Here is a 22,860-nt window from a genome sequence, read left to right as displayed (position 1 = left end):
AAAAAGAGAGGGAGGAGGAGGAGGAGAAAAAGAGAGGGAGGAGGAGGAGGAGAAAAAGAGAGGGAGGAGGAGGAGAAAAAGAGAGGGAGGAGGAGAAAAAGAGGGAGGAGGAGGAGAAGAAAAAGAGAGGGATGAGGAGGAGAAGAAAGGGAGGGAAGAGGAGGAGGAGGAGAAGAAACGGATAAGTGGGCCGCATAAGTGGGTCATATTGTAAAGGAAAGCAGCCACGAACCTTCACTCCGTATTTCACTTTGCCCGCGTAGTGCTTGATGATGAAAGCTGGTTCCATGACCGCTGGAAACTCAATGTACGAGTTGCCTTCGTGCTGCCGCTTGAACTTGTCCAGCAGCGTCTGGTTCGTGGCTTGGGGGAAACTGGGTAAAAAGAGGGGAAGAAAAGAGGTCAGCTATCAATGCAAAAGGGAAAAAACAGCTCAATCACAAATATATATAATATATAGCAATATATATATATATATAAAAATAATATATATACAGACACAAATATATACCTATATATCCTATATATTTGCTCATATGCGCAACCCTATATCTATGAGATATTCTTACAGCTAGGAAATAATACCTCTTTTATCTACAAATGTAATTTGAAGGTGTTACCTGTCTGAAACTAGTGCTCAAGAGGAGGAGGAATAAAAAGAGGGACGAGGGGAGCTGAAGCACAGCAGCAGGAAGCCAGTCCTTCCTCCTTAAGCTTCCCACAAATCTTCTTTGCCTTGTGGGTGCGCTTCCCATTCCCTACTCTACTTCCACGGTCAGTTTTAGACAGGGGGAAAAAGACATCAGGACAGAGATGGACCTCAGGTTGCTTTAGCCTAAGTCCCATATTGCAGCTATAGCTCACTGCGGTCAGCTCAGCTTAACTTTAAGCATCTTCTTTTTCTTTGGTGGCCAGGAATACAAGGGGAGCAGTAAAGCAAGGGAAAACCTTTGCTCACGGCGGGAAGCCCGACATTGAACTTGAATAATTATTAGTCAGGCCGTTCCGCTTCGCTTTTTCCTTCCCTGCTGTCAGCTCTATCTGATGGGAGCTAAAAGGTCAGCAGAGCAGCCCAGCACAATAACCCAACCCGGCCAACGTTGCTGGGGCCCTTGTGGCCTCACTTACTTGCTTTCCTCATCCAGCAGATGGAGCAGCCCCGTTGGCTTCTTGCTGATGAGGTTTATGCAGCCGGAGTTGTCTATGTAGTCTATGTTGTGCCAGCTAATGCCTTCTGCTCTATATTCCTCCTAAGATAAAAACGGGAGAAAAACAGCACATAATATTTGGTACAAGTGTAACGACATGCAGAAGCCTTGCAAAAGAAAGACAGAATCATTTAAAGCAACAGAAAGATGGAACAGAAGAAAATGTGGATCCTGCAGGGACTGATTTTTTTGTAGATAGCTACACAGAAGAAACAGTAGAGCACCTTGCATGATCATCAGGAGCCCAAACGTTTAGATATATATGTACTTAAAAAAAAATGCTGGTGGAATAAATCCATTTACATACACAGAGGAGGAAAAAAATGATGCAACTCCCTTGATGCAACTCCAAATCCCCACTGAAGCCACTCAGAATATCCAGATGAGTGGTGCCACTCACCAACACGCATTACTGTGGCCACTAATGCTTCATTGTCATAAAAATATGACTATTATTACTGGTAAAGCAGCTCACCTAGTTTTTATCACAACCCTTCTCGAACTACTTGTATTGGCATGGTGGGAGCTTGGCACTTTTTTCCCTCAACTCCACAACTGATCACCTAGCATTTGAGGTCTACATAAATCTGAACAGGGCACACAGGTTATTGCTGTTTTAGAAGCTTTCTAGAAGCATTTCTCCTGAACGTGTCAGCCCAATTCAAACAGGGACTTCATTAAGTACTTCATCTTCCATCCTGCAGTGACTGCCTCTGTGCAGAACTTTGGAGATGGCCTTAGAAGTTACATCCAGCCTACTTCCCAGTGAGCGAGACCAAACCAGCTACTGCAGAGCCACGTGCTTCAGCACAAGGGAACTCCTTGGACCTGCTCTCACAGGTCCTGTGAACGCTGGCAAATGACCATCCCTCTCAGCTGCTCTTACTCACTGCCTGGCATTGCAGCCCCTGCCCTGGTTTATGAGCAGGAGATGACTCAAGGTCACCCTTCCCAACACGGTACCTTTGCATGCAACAAGAAACTTGCTGAGGAGCAGCCATGGGTGAAGACTGGAGGAAACTTCCAAGGCGACAGCGCTCCCTGCACCTTGCCTAGGAGCACAGTGCTTTGGAAAAGTGTGAATGGAGCTCCATGGGGGCAGCCTAACTAGCCTGAGCCCAACTTCAATGAGTTTAGACTCAGGAGAAACAGCCAGAAGAGACTGACACCATCTGGAGAAAACACCTATCATCTTTCCCGATCACAAAGCTGGAGATGTATCTGATAGCAGCTGGGGAGCAATCGACCCTGGAGCAGAACTTCTCACACGTCTGTCGATAGCAGCAGCAAGGAGATGACCTGCAAGGCATGCTGAGGCCCAGACGTGAGAACATCTGCAGCAGTTGGTCCCGGTCCAGCTAGGAGTGCCCGGTCTTCTGAAACACGTTCTTCTGAAAGCTGGGAGAGAATCGGGAGCGCGTGTGAAGACTGACGCGCTGAGGGCAGTAACTTTGGAGGAGAGAAGCAGCAATTTTAGCCATCTTGGCAGGGTTCACTGGAACTCATTTCGCAGCACTCCCGAGATACGGTCTGCGCTGGAAAGGGCTCGCAAGCTTTCTGACAAGCTCTTGAAATATGCAAAGGCAGGTCAGAGTGCTCTTGCTGGCACAGATTGTATCAGTTCTGCAGGCAAAACGTTATTGGCAAAAACAACTCTTTGACAGAGACACACGCCTATCCTAGGACCTCTGGCGAAGTATCAATGTTATGAAGACTCATACCATTGACATTACTAGTATCTGCAGAGTTTCTAGTCCAGTAAAGCCCACAGATTCCTATTTTTGGCCTCTGCTCTTCCAAAAAAACCTGCTGCCTTACTCTTCCCACCCCTGGGAGAAGGAACCTTGGGTTACTGCAGGCAGAGGGTGGAGTGCTGCGATTACACTGAGGAGGAACGAGCCGCGTTTCGGCTGCGCGCCGAGCTCCCAAACACAGCTCCGTCCTAAATAAAAAGAGGCTAAATATTCCATAGCATTTCCAAAATAATCCATAGCAACTCAGGCTCCTCAGAGTCCAGCAGCTGGATATTCTCCTGCAGCTATACAGGCTGAGGAGCTACCGACCGTTGTCCAGATGACCTACCGAGTAGGTCCAAGCAGATGAGCAGCTTCCAGGTTAGTGCTCGTGTGCATCCCTGCTCCTCGGAGCACCTCGGCACGATTCTGTTGGCAGGGAGACTTATGGAGACTCTCTCTTATGGAGACTTGTCAAGTGACGTTGGCTAAATGGATGAAACTTTAAAATGTGCATACTTAGAACGTGCACACATAGGTCTTTGCTGATGTCAGATATATGTGTAGATATATTTCAGAATATTTCAGAATATTTCAGAATATTTAAGGTTGGAAGGGACCTCTACAGATCATCTAGTCCAACCTTCCTGCTCAAGCAGGCACACCTASAGCATGTGGCACAGGGTGGCATCCAGGCGGGTTTTGAAGACCTCCAGAGWAGGAGACTCCACAACCTCCCTGGGCAGCCTGTTCCACTGCTCTGTCACCCTAACAGTAAAGAAGTTGCTCCTCACCTGGAGACGGAACTTCTTGTGTTTCAGCTTGTGGCCATTACCCCTCGTCCTATCGCTGGCCACCAGTGAGAACAGCCTGTCCCCTTCCTCCCTGCATTCTCCCTTCCTGAACTTATACATATTGATCATATCCCCTCTGAGCCGTCTCTTCTCCTGAGAAAACAGGCCCAGCTCGCTCAGCCTCTCTTCATACGAGAGATGTTCCATTCCCTTAATCATCCTGGTTGCCCTTCTCTGGACCCTCTCCAGAAGCTCCACGTCTCTCCTATACTGGGGTGCCCAGAACTGMACACAGTACTCCAGGTGCGGCCTCACCAGAGCTAGATGTGGTGAGATATAGATGTGTAATCTTTCTTTATAGTCACACGTTATTGTCTAAGGCACATGAGCACACAGGATTAGCACGGAGCAAATAAACAGAATTAGCAGAATTCCCGACGTTGTGAAAAAGAACTACAGCAAATAGAAACACTATCAACGAGGAATACTGAGGATTTTGCCAAGATAAAGCAGGTGTAACAAGGAGCAATGTACTGATATTAAAGGACAAGTGCTGCACTATCAGGAAAATATTCTTGATAACTGGGATACAAGAACAGAGAGAAGACACCACGAATGCAAGACATCTGTACTTCTAAAGCTTAGCGTGTGCAGAAACAAGTCAGTTACCTTTACTTAGATGTTAAACCAGACAGAAAGGCTCTTTGATCTGCAACACAGGGGCTGATATATTCCGACTGCCAGGAAATACCCCCAAGGCCAAGAGCATCTTTGAGGAAGCAGCTGGATGCCAGGAAACACCATCTGCCCATCACATCCACCCAGACAGGGGGACAACCCACAGGAACCTGCACTGCGCCGAGTCCACCCCACTTTATTCATTTGACCCGAGCTTAATCTGTGCCTCTCTTAACCTGTGTCTCTTCCAATCTAATCCGAGTAGAGAATTCCCTCCACATTTATTTATATAAAAAAAAAAATGCAGCAGACTTTTGGTTAGGAGATTAAATTTTGATTATATGTCAGTTGGAAGTGCAGGAAATCGCATGCGATAAAGCCCTCAATCCGTGCCTTGGACTCCCTCCAGCACAGAGCCTCCGGCATCTTTCCCTTTCCCTCCTTCCTCAAGATGGGGCAAAACTGAAGGGAAAACTAAGCTGTAAAAAGCTATGGGCAAGTATGGCCGTGTGAACACACTACTATTTAATATGCACTCCTAGGTCATCTTGCACATCGTAGAGATAAAAAGAATTAAATCTTGTAAGGATGAAACATTTAAAAAAATCATTAATTATTTGCATGGCATTGTATGCAAATGAAAGCTGATCATTTATGTGCCCCCTGCAAAAATACCCGCTTCAGAAGCACTGGAATAAATCACTGCAGCGAAGGGAAACCCTGCGGACTCATTCGCTTCCTTCCCAGATGGGGCCGGATAAGCTGCAGGACTTTATCTGCCAGAGCTTGTTATCCCACAACTTTTCCCAGCGAGGCAGATGAAGGCCTTGTTTATGCCCCAAAACTCTCAGAATAAAGCAGGAAACCAGTGGAAAAATAGTTCTTCTGGAGGAGCTACATGTGGGAATACTTACTGCCATGCAAGGTTATGTGGGCATTAAAAATTGCTCCAGAATACCCCACTCAATACCCACTACTTGTATTTTTAGGTGATATATGCTGGTTTTGGATGGAATCAATAACCAAACATTCCCCATTTTCTTTGTGAATGCTTTTTTCCCCCAAAATTCAGGACAGAGAGCAGGAAGTGAGTTGCTTTCATTTCTTTTTTCATTCTTTGCCTACTTCCCCAGTTCTTCCCTAAAAATATTACAAGCAAGTCAATTCTTCACCCCTTTGATTGAAGCTTTCACAAATTCAAGCTTAGAGGCAGTAAACCCATGGCTATAAATTGTGACTCACTGGACTGCAAGACACTTGACATCTGTGCGACAACACACTATCGACCTTTCAAATTCAGACAGACCCAATGATCCCACCTGCATCTCCAGGAGCTCAATTCAGAAATTAGGACAAAATACCCTACCTTGAAAATCCACTGGGAAAAATGAGAGCATTCACTTTCTAAAAATGACTTTAAATGAGGTCCTGGCCAACCTGCAACCATGCTGTCTAGATCACGCTCATCAGGTTCTTGGTCACCCCTTCATCTGCAGACTCATCCCAATGATCCATCGGGAACCAGCATCCCAATGCCAGTGCCAGCCGTTGGGACAAAGTCAGAAGAATGATGGTGGAAATATGACATTCCTCATTCAGGAGAAAGAAAAATGCAATAAAACAAAAGGAGTGGGTGATCAAACCCTACAGCACAGCAGGGACACCCAAGGCAGTTAGACCTCCCTTGACTCCTTATGAAGATAAACAGTGCTTGGGAGGTGGTTTTTGAAGGCTGGAAGGGGCAGAGGAGCTCCTGGCGACCTGCTGCTTGGCTGGCATCTCCATCCAGCCCGAGTGCACCAGACGGTGTCAAGCTGTGAATCAAGTCATCATCATAAGACCGTCATGTTAAGATGGTCTTGATGATGCTCTAGGAGAGAGGGCCAAGGTGGGCGATGCCAGTACCTCCGATTACGGGTTCACAACATATACATATATATATATATATAAAAATATGTATTTGCCTTTTCCCTCTTGAATGTAAGTAGAAAAAAACAATGGTACCCACATGCAGCATAAATACACGCCATCCATGAACAGGTTCAGCACACAGGCTGTTTTCCATCACGCCATGGGGTAAACACAGGGGTTCCCACAAACAGCCACCCCGCGCTCCTTGTCCAGGACCCGTTTAAGTTATAGGGATCCGCCAGGGCTGCCGGTTTTCTGTTCAACCACCCCGTTTATCAGCAGCCAGCTCTGCTGCTGGTACCCGCAGCCTCACATGCCAGCAAGCCCAGGACCGAGGTGTCTCTTCCTGCATCAGACATGTGAAATCTTCATGCTGCAACTACCTAATTCCATGCTTAAAAACAAAGAAATTAAAAAGAAATCAGTGAATTCCCATTGTGGGATCCTCCTCAAAGCCCAGACGAGGCAAACACCCGGTTGTTCTTACAGAGCAATGAGAAAAGAGAGCCCAAATAACTAAAAGACACTATATTTAATCGCCACCGGATGGTGTCTGTTGTTCCCGGCCCGTGGCCTTGCCCATTCACTCATCCTCACAGCAAGCTCTTCAAACAAGAGTTGTCCAATGTTCCCCCTGTAAAATCCCCCTTTAAATCCTGTTGCTGCACCACAGCAAGCCTCTACTTTGGTCCTTCTGCTCCTTTCAGAGGTCCTGACGATGAAAACCCACCAAAGCGTCTACATTGCCTTCTTTTAAGAAAAGTTGGTGTTCCCAAGCAGCTGCCAACGCTTTCAAGTTGGAAGAACCAAAGATTTCTTAAGTCTTTGCCTAACCTAGCTTGAAGATATAAAGGACAGCCAAGACTTTCAACCCACTTATTGTCTTTTTGCCCAAATTCTGCCCAATTTTGTTTTTCCTTAAAAAAAAGTGGCCTCTTGGTTGACCAACACCCAAAGAAGTTCTACCTCTACCTCCCTCTCCGCACAAAAGATGGATTCATGTCTCCATCTTGCAGTTACGAGGCACAGGATAACCCGCGGGCTCGACCAAATGCCAAACACGACTTCAGCACGTCCCACAAACGCCGATGGGGGTATTTATCATAAGAGTTTCACGCTGGTGGCTACACCCAGGAGAGCTGCATGAAGGTCAAGGTCCCGGCGGTTTTGCAGATGTTGCACTGCGCCGAACTGAGGTGGGAGCAAAAGTTAGGGATTCAAATGAAAAAGGGAAAATCATAAAAAAACCTCAGTTTTCTAATAATGGCTTGAAAACCCTTTTTGAGGGTGCCCAAAAGGAACCCTTTTGAGGTGAGCCATCACCTCAAAAGGCCCGTATGCAGATTTCATCAGTCTCTTGGGCTTCTTTCAGTCCCTCCCAGGCAACTATTCACCGCTCCGAGCCCCTGGAAGCAGCCCAAGGGCCATGGGAGCCCTCCTGCGACCCCATCCTCGCCTCGAATCCCCCTTCACTCAGCAGAGCCCCCAGAGCAGGAGAGCCAAAGCAAACCGTTTCGGGGCCGATAACAACGGCCGACAGATTTTCCTCCTAACCCGCAGCCCGAAACCTTCCTCCTCTGAAGATAATGCTTGAATAGCTGCACGCATTCTTCTTTGTTTCTCTGAATTATGTGCCGTGGCGCGCTGCCAGATAACAAATCAATAGCTTGTGCGGCGTGTTAGTCCTCCGCGCGTCATGTGGGACCCAGCTGACTGCGGCGTTTTCCAAACAGCGCCCGCCAGCCCATCTCCAACCCAAACAGAAACCTGAACCAGCTCTTACAGCGCTGCACGGCCGGCGTATCGTGCTCTGCTTGTGTCTTTGGCGGCGATAAAATAGGCCCCGAACTCAGCGGACTGAGGAAATGGAGAAGGGAAAGGATGCTCCATGCAATAGAGGAAAATCCCTTTTTTCCTTCCGTGACAGAGCATCACGTACATGCAACATCCCTTCGAAGTAGCGGCGATCACCAAGGATGCAGGCGCTGCATACAGCCAGCTTGGAGGTGTGGGAGACGAGGGAGAGGCGGGACAGAGTTTGGAGAACATCTCTGTGTAACATCAGGGCTACACGAGATACATGGAGACCCAGACATCAGCATTCCCGTCCCTCTAATTCAAAGAATCTCAGGGAAAACTCTTAGAATGGTTTTGGCCTTAATGGAAGTTTCCCAAGGTTAATTTTGAGCCCTGCAGTTATAACATAAATTGGCAAAAAATGAAATAGAACTAAAACGAAATGCACGTTGTCAGGCAGAAATACTCTTCTTCCTATGGTAGCAGCACCTCAGCGCTATCTGAAGGGCACAGCAGCGCTGCACTTACCTGCTTTGTGGAGGAGGACCCCCGTGGAGAGGACAACAGGGATGCTCAGTTGCTTGAGGACCCAAGAATCACCCCACGTGCATAGAACAGAGCAGCAAATGGGCAGGTCTTGCCTTAAACTGGGGTCTTGGCAGCCTGATATAAGAGACCACGCAGCGTCTGGCCTGTGTCCCACTAAAAAAAGGCACTTGGGTCTCCTGTCCTCAAGCCAAGGCAGTGATTCCTGGGCAAAACCAGGCTTTTGGGACATAAATAACTCGGGATCACCCTGAACCCAATGGGGGGCAATCCGGGTAGATGAGAATTTATGAGCCTGGAGCTTCGTGGTCCCGCTAGCGTACGTCCCTCCCGACCGCTTCCAGCGCCCGTGAACTGTAGTCCCATGGATCATGAATCATCACCAGCTAACTTTAATGCAGAACAGTTGGTTTTAAAGAAAAATAGCAGAGAGTCATTAATACTTGTCTTTAAAGCAGAACTCCAGCATTTACTTTTTTTTTCCTTCTGCCTTCTGCTCCTATTTTACTATAAACAGTGTGCGGAGGGACGTGTTCTCCTTATCCACATGGCTGGCTCCAAGGCAGCAGTTTGCTATTGCAAAGATCTCGGAATCTGCCTGGCTCTCTGATGGATTTGCAGTACATGGCACAACAGCAGCTGTATTTATAGGAGGTGGCAGCCCCAAGACGGGCTGCCTGAGGCACCTCCAACTCTTGCTTGCAAACGGCTGGAAATGGTGTTGTCCTTTTGCAAGCAGCTGGAAATAGTGTTGTCCTTAAGCAAAGCTTTTTTTGGGAGGGTTGGGAGGGGTTGAAGAAAAATCACAAACCACATTTTGTTATATTTCATGAGAAATCGTGTAAGAAATAAAAGAAAATAAGGTTAAATAATACCATGCTTGGGCTAGATGACTTTGCAGTAAATGTTCAGGTTTCTATAACGTAAAAAGCCTGTCAGGGCAATGTCATTGCCAAATAGAGGACTTGTGCCCATAGATTCAGTGATCATTTTGAGAAAAATCATTGCCATTTACTTATAGCGGTCCTTTTTCTTTTCTTGAAGCAGGAAGGCCCAAATATTTTGGTAACGCTGCATGCTTTAAAGCTAGGAGAAACCAGTCTCTGGAGGCAGTTGATATCTGCATGCTCGGCTTGGAGCACCCTCAGGTAATCTCCATCAAGAAGGTCACTTGATTTTCAGCACAGAAGAGATCAAGGACCCCCTGCAAGTGACAGTCAAGGTCTAAAACAAATTTAGAGCCCATCTACAATCCACATTTAAAGTCCAAGAGCCTGTACACATATCTCCAGTTTGGTTTTTACCAGCTCCACTCCTCTACATACAGAGTGCATCTCCAAGGAAAGCAACACTAAGTCACATATAAAGCCATATAAAATACATCTCTCCTCACCCCAGAACTATCACTTCTGAAGCTGCATGGTCTTTATTTCCATTTTTAGAAGGCAAAACACACATAAGAATAGTTTCCCCTAGCACAGGTTGCAGAGGATCATTTTCTTCTCGCACCAAGATGGGGAACCGTGCCGTTTGGATCCGTCTGTGCCATCCATAGAGAAAATATGGATTTAATGACTTCATGCACATGACAGATTTATAGCCAAAAGCTAATTAGGTCATTGGCTATAAGACAGTCCAAGGAGAATTACGGATGCAATCCTTCTGCCAGGCTGCTGCAAGCGGGGGCTTTGTACTCACCGCATGCTTGGGAGGAGCACTGAGCTGCTAAGAAATCCCAGGCAGAGCACAGGAATTCCCTTATGGATGATGGCCACTAAGTCCATAATCATCAAACCAAGTCCTAATTCCCTTCTGGAAAGCCTATCAGCAATGTTCTAGGAAAAAAAAAAGCTATATTGCTCTGTGTTTTGGGTTGCCTTTTTATGGTGGTGGAATATTAAAGCAGAGGTGCTTGCATGTAAGTACAAGCCGATTTTCCCATTGATTTCTTCCTGCATCTACTGAAGCAGGAGGTATCAGAATATCCTAGGAATGAATGGAATTAAAATAAAACTGTGGCTTTGATCCATCTTCTTGCTAAAGGAAAAGAGTGCTGATAGAGAAGGGTCCCTAGGAAGCATCATCCCCCAAATGCTCCAGAGAAGCCAAGGTTTATTCTCTCCCTCCTCTTACTCAAGGTCAAGCAAGAGCAGACATCACCTTCTTACTGGATTCATCTGACTTTTGAGTTCTTTTAACACTGTGAAGACACATAATGGAACTACCAGACTTTTGGGGGTTTGATTCTCTCACTCGCGTGGACTCAGTCTGTAGAGCATGCCCAACTGAGCTCCAGGTCTATTGAAACTCGTGATAAGGAGGATTTCCACTAATCTCAGCCAAAGAAGAATTCCACCTGAAGAGAGGACATGTAGGCCTACTCACATTGAAAAATATATATTTTTTCATATATATATATATATATATTTATTTTGAGATCTGTATTATATTCAGTGTGTTTTTAATTAGTTCTTCCAAGGGCATCTGCTGTTAAGATATTGTCAGACCCCACAGAAGACAGATTGGCTCCCATGTAACCCAACTGTGTGCTCTTCATTCATGAAACGAAGTGTACTTTCACAGTCCTCAACACGCCTGCTTGGGGTCATCAGATAACAAGTGATATTTGGAAATGCCTCTTCCTACCCTAGTGCGAAGAGATTATGCCCCTTTATATTATTTGTTACGTATTAAATTGTCTCTATTTTTGCCATTCCTGGTACAGCCTGTGATTTTAAGGCTGCAAAGTGACACCCACACAGAGTTTTCATACGTACTGGTACACAGTGCTCATTTATCAGAAAATAAAGTATTAAAGTACACTTGAATAACTCACAGGGCACACACATTAGCAGAGCACCAGCAAAATAAATCGATGTTAATGCTCCTTAACATCACGGCAAATGTTTAATGTTTACAGACCTACCTGCTCGAGTTTGAAGATGTGCTGGTTAAAGTAGTGCTGCAAGCGCTCATTGGCAAAGTTAATGCAGAATTGTTCAAAACTGTTGTTTTCATAATCTTCAAAGCCAAAAATATCCAGTACGCCAATGGATAAAGTCTGCAAGACAAAGAGAAAAGGCTGATGAGAAGGGAGAAATCTCAGAAGATAAATGGGTTATTTGCATGCAGGACGTAATCAAAACCACGCAAACAGAATTAGATCTACTCTGCAGAAGGACTTTTAATTTTTACTGAAACTATTAATATTCTGCCATCTGGAAGACTTTACCTACATCAGGGAGAACACGCAGTTTTACATATCTGGACAGATGGCCTTTTTTTTCTATTAAATACAAGTCCTTTTGAGTATTTCTTTTAAATTCTTTTAAATTATTATTCTTTTAAATTATTTGAAATTATTTATATCCAAACAAACTGTTATCTTGGGGGAAACCTGCATCCGGTTCCAATTTATTCCATCGGCTCCAAGAAAATATTTATCTTTTCTTTTGAGGGAAAAAAGTGGAGGAAGGATTAGAAGAAAAAGACCCATAACATGAGGACAGTCTACAGAAACTTACTTCTGCAATAAATACAAGGTGTCTAGGCAAGCACACTCCAGCCACAAGGCTGCCAAAGAATCACTTGTGCTGCAGGGGGTTATACAGAAATAATGCCCTGCAAGAAGGGCGAAGAACCCGTATCAAACACAAACCTCCAACCTGCACAAAACACAAACCAGACAGTTTGCCAGGGAAGGCATCAGCAATGAAAAGGTAACTCCCAAGGTGGGACTTCCAAAACCCATGTCACCAACAACATTGCTGCTGCAAAGGAGGCCTCAAGTCCGTCCCCTAAATAAGAGGTGCCTTCAGATGTCAAGACCTTGGCCATAGAGCTGTTGAAGGGAACAAAAGCTCCTTTTCCCATTTCCTGGGCAAGGAATGAGCTTTTCCTGCCTTCGTGGCCTTCGCAGACCAGACCGTTGTTTGCGGCACGAGATGCGGGATGGGCCGTTCCAGACCCATGACACATCCTGGGCCCACATCCTTCTCCAACGCAGGTGACACGGCGCTAAAACGTCCCCTCCTGCTCCGAGTGTTACACATCTACAGGCTCCGGCCACCCAAGGAGTTGTAGGAGAAAAAGCATGACTGTAAAACTCCCAACACCTCCATTTTCCGGAAGGTCGTCTCCTCTTGCCTCATGTTTGGGCTTTTCTCATGAATCCAGGTCTGGACAGAGCGTTCCTCCTCACCTCCATGCACGCCTACCATAGCAGTGACTCCTGAAGAGATGTGGCCGTCTGCCCAGCACTTGGAATCACTCGGCTAAATGCCCACAACAGTGCTTCAACTAAAGAAATGGATATTGGAAGGCTTGTGCAGGGAAAAACGAGCAAGAACCACCCTAGAACTGCCCACGCCAGGTGCCCCTTCTTTCATAGGCACCACGTTGACAACATGGGCTCATGGTTAAGCCATAAGCACAAGTAGACACGTCAAATTCTGGAGGTCTGGACTTCTCAGGCCCTCACAAACATAATTTTATATGAAATATCTTCTGCACAACCACTACTTTTTTAAGGCTGATTAATCTACCAAGTGAAAATAGCTCCTTAAATACATTTTTGTGTGTGTACATAAATGGATCTATAAATCAAAACAGTTCTAACACACAGAAAAATATGCAGCTGTTTTAGCTATAAATATAAATATATATACACACACACACACAACATTTTGAAATTGCCTTCTTTGTTTCTGGCATCACACAAAGTGCCATAACAACGAAATTCAGGCAGGCAAGATCTGCGCAAACTCCCAAAATTCCACATTTAATGAAATCATTGCATTTATCAAAGCGAGCACGCGAGATGAGCAGGGTTTCGTTCTACCACGGCAGGTCTCCCATCTTGCTTTAGCAATTGAATAGTGCAAAGAGTTCCCACGTGGAAAAGGCTGACACAGTGAAGCTGGTAAAACTTCTAAGATTAAACCCAGGGAATTTTGGACTATTTGTCTGCTAACGGACCTACAGGAGGGAACATTCTCCAGAAATCTCACTGCAACTATGCTGAAGAACTCTACTGATTTTTCCTTTAGAAGACAGTAAGATGTATGGCTACCAATGTATGGCCATTTTTTATTGCAAGAGTAAAAATCATATATATATTTCCATTAAGGTATGCATACATTAAATTAATTTGCTAAAAATTCACCTAGCTCCTAAAAATATGCAAATTCACTGGTGTGAGGATTAAGTTTGCCGAGAAAACGAAAGGCCTTTGACATCTTGCAGTTCTTTGGTTCCCAATCCACGTTGCAAACGAGTGCCATATGGCAATCCGCAGAGACGCATCAGCGACGAGACCTCGTGTAGCTAAGTTTAGCTTATCTTACACGACTTCTCTATTGCAACTAAGACTTAACGCTGGAGAGTAACGTTTTGGCAGTTGCAAACACATTTGCTATAAATTCCCACGGAAAAAGGGAAAAAAACAAGTTTTGCTTGCATGGCAAGCAAAGCCAGCACCATAAAAACCCAAATCACCACCAGGAATGCGAGAGGGTGGCACAACCTGTAGCACATGCTGGCATTGGGGGGCCACCAAACAGGTGGCAATGACATGCCAGGACTTTGCAAGCGGAGGCTTGAAGAACGACAGAGATGTGCATTAAGCTCATTAGGTTCGTCAGTTCTTCCCCCCTTTTAATGGCCAAGAATAAGCTGGTTGATTAATTTATGTTATTTAGCAGCATGGATTCACCTTCGGTGTTGTGGACACCTACAGAGCGCTTCATCTGAGCACGACAACAGCGTTATTTAGCAGGAAACAAAGACATTTCATCAGAAACAAATGGAAAAAAAAATAAGAAATAAAAAAAAAAAATTAAAAAGAAGCCCTAGCCAACATGTCTTTCATTAAAACATGATCTACACGACATCATTCCTTTAAGCATCAGGGAGAACCTGCAAGATGTCTTAGCCTAATTTAGGAAATGCAAATTCAATACAAGAGCTCTCCGAGGTTTAGTTTTCTGGCTCTCAAGAGAAGGAAAAGCCCCTGGCCTCATTAATAAAAGGTCAAACTTTGGACAAGTTGCTAACTGTCGGAAGAACAGCCATCTGTACCACAGAACCCAAGAGCTAATGGAGAGGAGAGGGTGCAGGACGAAGACGGCGCCGGCAGCCAGGGCTCCGCGGCGAGGCTGGAACACGGCAGCACTGCTGAAAGGATAAACCAACACGTATCGTGTCACTGTTCCCAACTCAGCTCAGCTACACCGCCACAAATGCTGTCAGCAGGCAAGATAAGCCAAATCTCACTGCGATTTCCTAAAATAATTCACCGTGCATTTCACTAAATTTGGATATCAAAGGCCTGATTTCAGTCTTTCAAATACTAGTTTGGAATACACTGAAAGAATGAGGCCTGGGTGTTTATTTTCTTTTTCTACCCTAGCTTCATCTTTTGATCTTCTCGCTGCTGACATCAGACCCACACATGTTGGGACACGAAACTTCACTCCGTTTCAATTGTCCCAATTTCTCTTGGGGCCACCAACCCTGTTAGGATCTATGTCTTCTTCCTGTCCATCAGTGGGACAGATAGTCCCTTGGGGATTTAGTGGGTTTAATGAGCCAGGAACAGCTTCTTTGGCAAACATGGTGTCACTGAAGATTGCCATGACCTCCAAAGCAGTGGATCTTCTGATCTACAGAGGTCTGGTCTACAGAGGTCATCTTAGATGGCTGCAGAGAAGGTCACTTTGCCTCATCCAAATCTGTTTGCCAAATACAGAGCTGACGAGCTGCATTCTCCCATGCTGGTTCTGAAATTGGGAGAAATTTGGATTTTTTTTGTTTCTTTTTTTTTTGTTAACCTATACCTCATGTGGAGTCCATCTGCCACAGAAGCCCTATCCATAGGATGGCACTGCTGCCAGCAATTCCCTCTCTGACACCTTCTGCACCCTCAAAAGCTGCGGGACTACTTAACAGGACACCTGTAGAGTCAAAGCAGCCCAGGTTACAAGCACGGCCCAGGATTATGCCAGCACCAATAAATTCCCAGGAGATTAGGGAGAGCCCACGCTGAGGGCTGCTCCTCAACAGCTGCCCACCTGGGGGCTTTCAACTCAGAGCAAGTCCAAGCCCCTTAGGGAAAAGGGGCTTTCATGACATCCACGCTGAACTTAGAGCATGGTAGATTAGATTTTTCTTTCTCAAAGCAGACATTACGTAGGTGTGGAGAAAAATTTGGAGGGACAGAAGACGTCATTGTAAACAACCATCTAAATGTTGACATGTGGCCTTTGTGGAAAGGAGCTAATCGCAGGATCGAGCAGTTTGGCCCAGAAGAACAATTGATGGTCCCTCATGCATCCTGCTTTGCTTGGCGGCATTCCCATCCATGCTAAAGATTCCAGACCCCCATGGCAAGATTCACCTTGGCGTTCCTTGTTCCTGTTGCCAAACCCCAAGAGCACATATGGGAGTTAAGAAGGGGCTATCCGCTAATCTGGGGTTTCTCAAAGCCTAAGCTGCAAAAGGACTTAAAGAGGATTGCAAAGTGTTAGGGAAAACACAATTAATTAGGATCAGCTCAGGTCCTCCAGGGTGGAGGAGGGAGCAGCAGCTGCAATGGCAGCTCGTGGGCACCACAACAGCTTTCTTCCTTCCACACTGCTGGAGAAATTGAAGTCAGTGGTCAATGAGGGTCAAGAAGGTGACACTGTAAAGAAGCTTGAGGGGAACTTTTCTAATCCGAGTGTAGCAAAGTTCCTCTCTGCTTCTCTACACAGTGCACACAAACGTTCCACTTGAACATCTCCTACACAGAAAGGCCCAAATTCATGCGTTTCCTTGATTTTGGAGGGAACTATGAAAGTTAATCGCTGTTCATTCAGGCTCCAGCTGGGTGCCTTGCAGCATGCGTGGAGTCGCTCTTGTGCAAGGCTTTGCTCCATAGCAGAGCAACTAGGCAATTTTCAGACCAAGGCAGAGGCCAGAGAACTTGGATTTGGGCATCCTGGAGATACCGTAGGGCAACAGGAGGCAGAAGTCAGTTACATGGACCTGGAGTCCCACCTTGAGCAAATGCAAGCTGCAATGCAGGTAAGCAGCACGAGTTTAGGCTCTTCAAATGCTCACGGCTTTTTCCAGATAGCCCAAATAAACATTTATAACTTGGAAAAATTAGGAAAGGTAACAAATTTTTCAGTGTGATGTCAAACGGAGGGAGATGGAACATGTGCAGTCAGAAAACACGTGGCATCGTACCCATTTTAACATTTTTTTCTATTTGCAGTGCCACCAGCTCATGCCACACACGGCTTCCAGCCAGCCAAGGCCTCCTGACAGTCCATAACCAGGCTCCTGGAATCGCTGCGAGCACTTCCAGAGGGTTAAACTGAGGAGGAGATACGCTGCGAGGCCCCGCGACTTCCATCAGCCCTACTATTCAAACAGAACACCAGCACTTAGCAAAATAATCCTCCTTTTGGCAGCCGTGGCCACGGTCTGGATGCGCAACCAAGAAATTCAGCTGGCCCGTGCCCAAAATTAAGAAAAAAACAGGGTATTTGGCTAGCTGCAAGCACACGCGTGCACATACACATCTATACAGGCAGGCTGTTGGAGAGCTACTCAAGGGTCATCTCTGCTGGGAGAGTGGTGGAAAACGTTAGTTTTTGGAGCCCAGGAGTGGAAAGGATGTCCTAGGTCATCAAGTCCAGCTCCATATCGCAGGAAACGTCATGTAATCTCTTCCATAAATTCTCTGGGAAATCAAGCGAGGCACCGGGCTGACTTCACTCTTCCCGTTGGGATGTTTTCCCTAGTTTCACTCTCCTGCTAGTTTGAGATCCTCTGCTTGACGCACGCGAGCCCGACAGCCTTTCCAGTTTATTTTTTACGGAATAGCTACCTCATTGAAATGCCTTGTGTTGGCAAGATTAACAAAAAATGATATAGCCTTTTTAGTACCTATATTTTATCTGTATGTCTCCTCGATCACATACAATCCAACAGTCTTGCTCACAGGGAGGGAAAACTGATTTGGCGCTCATCCTGGAACCGGTGCGGAGCAGAGGCCGTCACGACTGAAACCAAACCTTTTCCCTAGCCGCTTGTTGGGGATATTATTTGAGGTCGTTCACTACTCCTGGCTCCAGAAAGCATCACTTAAAACAATTACACGCTCCTTCTGCAATATTAACAGCAATGTTTCGCGAGATAACAAGCGTGCTTCGCGTTAAGCAATTTGCTGTTTGCAGCTTATTCCACATTTTACTCCTTGGTTACACACTGTAAAGCAGAAACACGTTGCAAAACTAACTAAATTAATCAGAATAATTTAAAACTAAATAGCTGGCAAGAGACTTGACACACTACCTTGGTGTTTTCCTCCATGTCCTTGGAATTCAGAAGCGCGTGGTTAATCCTAAAAACGATCCAGTCAAACAGGGCGCTGTACAAGGATTTAGCCATGGAATTCCGCACAGTCACAGCCTGAAAAGAAGAAAGGAAAAGGTGATTGGAAACGACGCACAGCTTGCATTAAAATGGGTTCATTTCTTAAGCTCACGTATCCAAGGCTCATATTTCATTCCGGGCAAAGCTCTGAACCAGGCTTGTTTCACTCTGGTGCATCCGATGGATGAGATCACGTCATAAATCCTCATCATTTGTGACAAAATGGAGAGAGAAGCAAAAGAAAAAAAGAAAAACCACAAATCCATGTATTTAACTTCATGGAGCTCACGTAAGAGAAGGCTGAGCATTGCACAGCAATCGTAAGGAGCAATGGGAAAAAACACATGCTGGAGTTGGGAGTGCCTGGTACCGACCGCAGGGCTGCAAAGGGGGAGGCTGCAGCCTCTACAGCCACGGAGCAGCTCTGCAGACCCCACTGCACAGTTGAAGCTTTCCAGGTATCAGCAATGGGAGCTACAAATCACCCGAGACAGATTTACTGCTCTCCGGGCAGCTGGCTTGCAAAGGGGAGTCCATCGGAGGGCCGTCAAAGCCCCCTCTCAATCCCCATGCACGAGACCTTGCTCGATGGATTAAAAATCAGATTAAAAACCAAAAGAGAGGAGGATTCAGAGGTGCCCCTTTCCAAATCACGTGCACTGTGCAATGGGTTGGCTGCACAAGCCAGAAAGCAGTAAGTAATTCGTAAGTATAGGCTCCTTCTCCTCTCTTTTATGAATCTCTGGTCCACATTATTATCCCGAACTGTGTCGCAGCGCTCGGGCACGCATCAATCACGGAGCAGTGTTATGGTGCCAGCAGTGCCTGGCTGCTTTTGGCCACCCTATAATCTGCAACAAGGAATCCATCATCCGTGACAGGTTCACACCTATTTTAATAAAGCCTGGAACTATTAAAAAAAAAAAAGGTGGCTTGTTCTAGATTGCTTTCAAACACCCCCAGATTTTCCAGTTATTGCACTGAGATCAAGTTAAATTCCCACCAAAGGAATAATAATCCCCTACCCCCACAATTTCTTTTTTATTCTTCTGAGCTCAGTTTAATTGGTGGGGGAAAAAAAAGAAAATCCTCCCTCATCCGAGCCTCCATCACCATCAAGACACACAGAGCTGCCTTATTGCACGGACCTGAAGCAAGAACATCAAGATAACATAGCATCATTTGTTATTGATTATTATTATCATCCTGTCAACATTTTGCTCTTATCTGCCATTAATCCAGTAGGTGCTTTCTCCTACGTTTTCCGAGGAGCTGGAATTGGAAAAAGCTGAAGCATAACCTATAGCTCCCACCACCAAGGCTATCACAGTCTGCAGATGCTCATGAATTCGGGGTACACAAGATTCCACACAACAGCAGCAATGATGGCGATTAAGGTGCAGTTATTGTGCTTGCCCCCAAAAAAGCTTTGTTCCAAACCAAAAACAAGTGCACGACAAAAATCTTGGAATTTTGTTCCATTACAGACCTTAGTAGCGCTTTGAAACATGCAGCCCACAGAGCAGAAAGGTTTTAAGTTTTCTAACAAGCAAATTGAAATCCTCCCAGCATTTGAGAACATAAGCAGGTCTATGTACTTTATAGTGAATGTCTTCTGTTGCCTTTACTTAAAAGGGTTTTTTTTTTTTTTTTTTTTTTTTTTGGTTGGTTTTGGTAGTTTTTATTGTTTCTTTTCAGTTTTGTTTTAACAGAGTGGGCGACTTCTTGCTTTTTCTTTTTCATTTCCCAAAGTCTAGACTTCATACAAATTTCTGTGATTTACATAAAACTCACTCTAGACCACATCTCTTGCACTCTCTCCCTCTGCCTCTTCCATCTGACAATATTGGAAACAGATCAGCGCTGCTAACACATAAATCCAAGAAAAACCTGCCTCCTGGTGAGAAGGTGACAATGCAGAAGCATCTCCCTTCCCCATAGTGATTTTTCCTAATGTCAATCAGTGTAATTAAGTGGCCCAATACAAATCATGCAATTAAATATATATATATATACACACACACACCAAAGTCATTTCTACATAATGCCAGAGGAGGGCACAATAAAGAAGGGCATCGTGTCCTTACGGTCATACAGGGTTTTATAGGCAAGAACTGTCGTTCCCTGCTTCATTAGAGCCTCTCTAACGAAGAGATGCCTTCTGACACGGGGCCAACAGGGAAGTCCACGAGAGAAGTCCTCCCCTCTATGCGTAGGACTCGGGCAGCTCCTAAGAGGGTGTGGCCCAGATCTCGACTTCTTCTGCACTTGTTCTTAGGAACTCTGGCTTGATGCATCGAGAACTGGGTGACACTCCCGGCAAAGGAGCAGATGTAGAATATACACGCGGGGCAGGCAGGCCCATTTACACATGGATCTCATTTGCAAATCCGTTGGCTCCGTGTAAGCCAATTTCTTCTCTCGGTTATACCAGCAAATCCTGATAATCCCTTGACTACCCATGTTGACACGCTGGGCTCACAACAGCATAGAGGGAGCAGAGCATTTTGTCCCACGTACCATTCAGTGACTTGCTCTCCTTACACGAAGGTAGAAGGTCCCTGCCTCAGCTCAGGCCTGTGCCTCACATCCTCCTCATCTTCTGGAGAACTTCCTCACAGGTTGGTGCAGGCTGGGGACAGGTCTCCCCATGACCTTCTCTTCTGGCTAAGCAAGGGCAGCTCCTTTGACCTCCTCTTGGCAGAGCATGAGGTCCCAAGGGGGCTCTGACCAGATGGGAGACTCTATGAGACTCTCACGGTGGCCTGGTGTCCACCCTCCTTTCCATATGTGGGTATCAAAGCACAAAATCTGAGGATTTTCAGAGGTTACTGGCCAGAAATAAAGTAAGGCCAAAAAAAAAGACTCCACTGCGGTTTGTTGCCTTAGGGAACAATTTTCTTTTCCCTTATTTTCCATTTATTCAACGGAGCATTGCTAGAGCAATGCTGCTCAGATCCTGAGCTCCTGCTCAGGGTTTGCTCATTGCAATCACAGGCCTGTGGCTCAAGGAAGTCCTTAGCTCCACGCTCACCTCCATTCCTGTGCAGCAGAGCATTTAAGTCTCTCCGAGAGCCTCTCTTCCTCCCAAAGCCCACAGTGCAACTGAGAACACATCACCAACGATGCTCAGAGGCTGCACGCTGAGAACGCTTCAACCCTGTATTTATTAGGGTGGCTAGAAGAAGAGCGGTGATGACCACGTGCAACCTGAGGGCAACGCGCTGCCTCCAACTCATGCTTATGTGAAAAGGGGAATGCTCTGAGATGTGTACGACGCACAGCACACATCTTGCCTCCAGGAGGTCTCCTTTCCATTGCCTTGATTGATTTTTAACCAAGCTCATTAGCAGATACCTCTGCTCTGCTCTAACCTCACCTGGGAAGTCCTTCTCACAGCAGGTTCTCTGGAACACATGGACTTGCTGTAGACCCTCACACCAGCTCATCTGTGCTCTGCACTGGACCGCCTCGCTCTCTTCCCGGGAATGCTTTGTTTCCCAAACCCCTCTGTGCACTTGGAAGCATCTCCCATCATCCACAGACTTCCTAGCACTCTCTCAAGCCTGCCCTGCTCCATGACCGCTCCAGCAGCTCCGCAACACTCATCAAAATCAGCACACAAGGCACAATGAAAACAGCTCGCGCGACACCACAACAAGCTCCCGGGGATCAAAGGCAGCGCCACATCTTGCGCACACACACGCACGTGCCGCTTACGGCGTCGGCGAGCGAGCGAGATCAAACACACTGCAGCGGGTGAGCCAAGGAATAAACTGAAGCCGATGTTTAAATCGGAAAGCTTCCTGCATCTAAGGCTTAAAAGGAAAAACGTTTTATCACAGGCGTCCCTCCTTGCACGCTACAGACGCCTGATGTGAGACTTGGCCAACATCTGCCAAGCTCCAAGACCTCCAGCTCCTTCTTTAGCTCGTGAGAGTGGCCTGCATGTTCTCACGATGGCCATCAGATCCAGGCTATCTTAAGAATATATACTTTTTTTTTTGAAAAAAAATCTTCTACCAAGATGATTTTAATATTTGAGGGTGAATGTAAGCTAGATCCTCCAAACTTAAAGATGGAAGGGAAGAACATTAAGAAACTAGGTGCTGAGAACCTAAAGTTTCCAGCTGGAAGTATGTACCAGCACTAAGTAATTTGTTTGCTTGCTTAAAAAATATGTAAATAAAGTCATTTTCCCTGCTGCTCACAATCAAATTCCTCAAATGACAAAAAATTAAAGAAATGCACATTCTTCATGAAACTCTCGTTTCGCAGGGCTCGCTGCTGCAGGCAGAACAAGAGGATCTTTGTGCTCCCCGGTCGCATGCCACGTTCTCCCGCAGCACCAGTGACTCACTGAACGCTGAAAGCCTAAGCTGGCCGTGTTCATGGAAGAGCCCCCTTGCAGCACGGCTTTGCTCTGTACGGATCAACTCTCAAAACTTGGTTAGAAAAGCTATTTTTACTTCCCATTCCTTTCAAAACGCCAGCTCCTTCTCCTGCCCTTCCTTCTATCTCCTTAGAGCTATGAGTGCCAGAAACGGCACTAAATAAAATAAAATCTTATTTATTTATTAAAATCTTAAGGACTGTAAGGTCTCTTCAAGACAGCTCTTTCTCACTTCACATCCAGCAAGATGCCCAGAACTCCATCAGTTCAACAGTGCCCACAGAGCTAGGCTTTGGTGACAGCCCTGACCAAGGCTCCACCAACCTTTGGCAGATATTTTCCCATCATCTGCTGGGATAACAAATTCCCTAGCATGC

The 22,860-nt window shown here is 45.9% G+C and overlaps 1 protein-coding gene across 1 annotated transcript in view; it reads right to left on the bottom strand.

The window, feature by feature from the left end:
• The window catches only part of MYO9A (myosin IXA), a 120,075-nt gene that overhangs the window by 44,763 nt on the left and 52,452 nt on the right, over positions 1-22,860 (bottom strand). Inside the window, exons 9-12 of the mRNA XM_026045105.1 lie at positions 18,010-18,126; positions 11,594-11,728; positions 1,129-1,250; positions 233-374 (exon numbers count right to left, since the gene is read on the bottom strand). Coding sequence (XP_025900890.1) covers positions 233-374; positions 1,129-1,250; positions 11,594-11,728; positions 18,010-18,126 — 516 coding nt within the window. The remainder of the gene's footprint in view (positions 1-232; positions 375-1,128; positions 1,251-11,593; positions 11,729-18,009; positions 18,127-22,860) is intronic.

The sequence above is a fragment of the Nothoprocta perdicaria genome, unplaced genomic scaffold (assembly GCF_003342845.1).
Source record: "Nothoprocta perdicaria isolate Ctin4 unplaced genomic scaffold, notPer1 scaffold_399, whole genome shotgun sequence".
NCBI classification, from domain to species: Eukaryota; Metazoa; Chordata; class Aves; order Tinamiformes; family Tinamidae; genus Nothoprocta; species Nothoprocta perdicaria.
The sequence above is the reverse complement of the archived record's forward strand: the minus strand, read 5'-3'. Positions and strand labels throughout refer to the sequence as shown.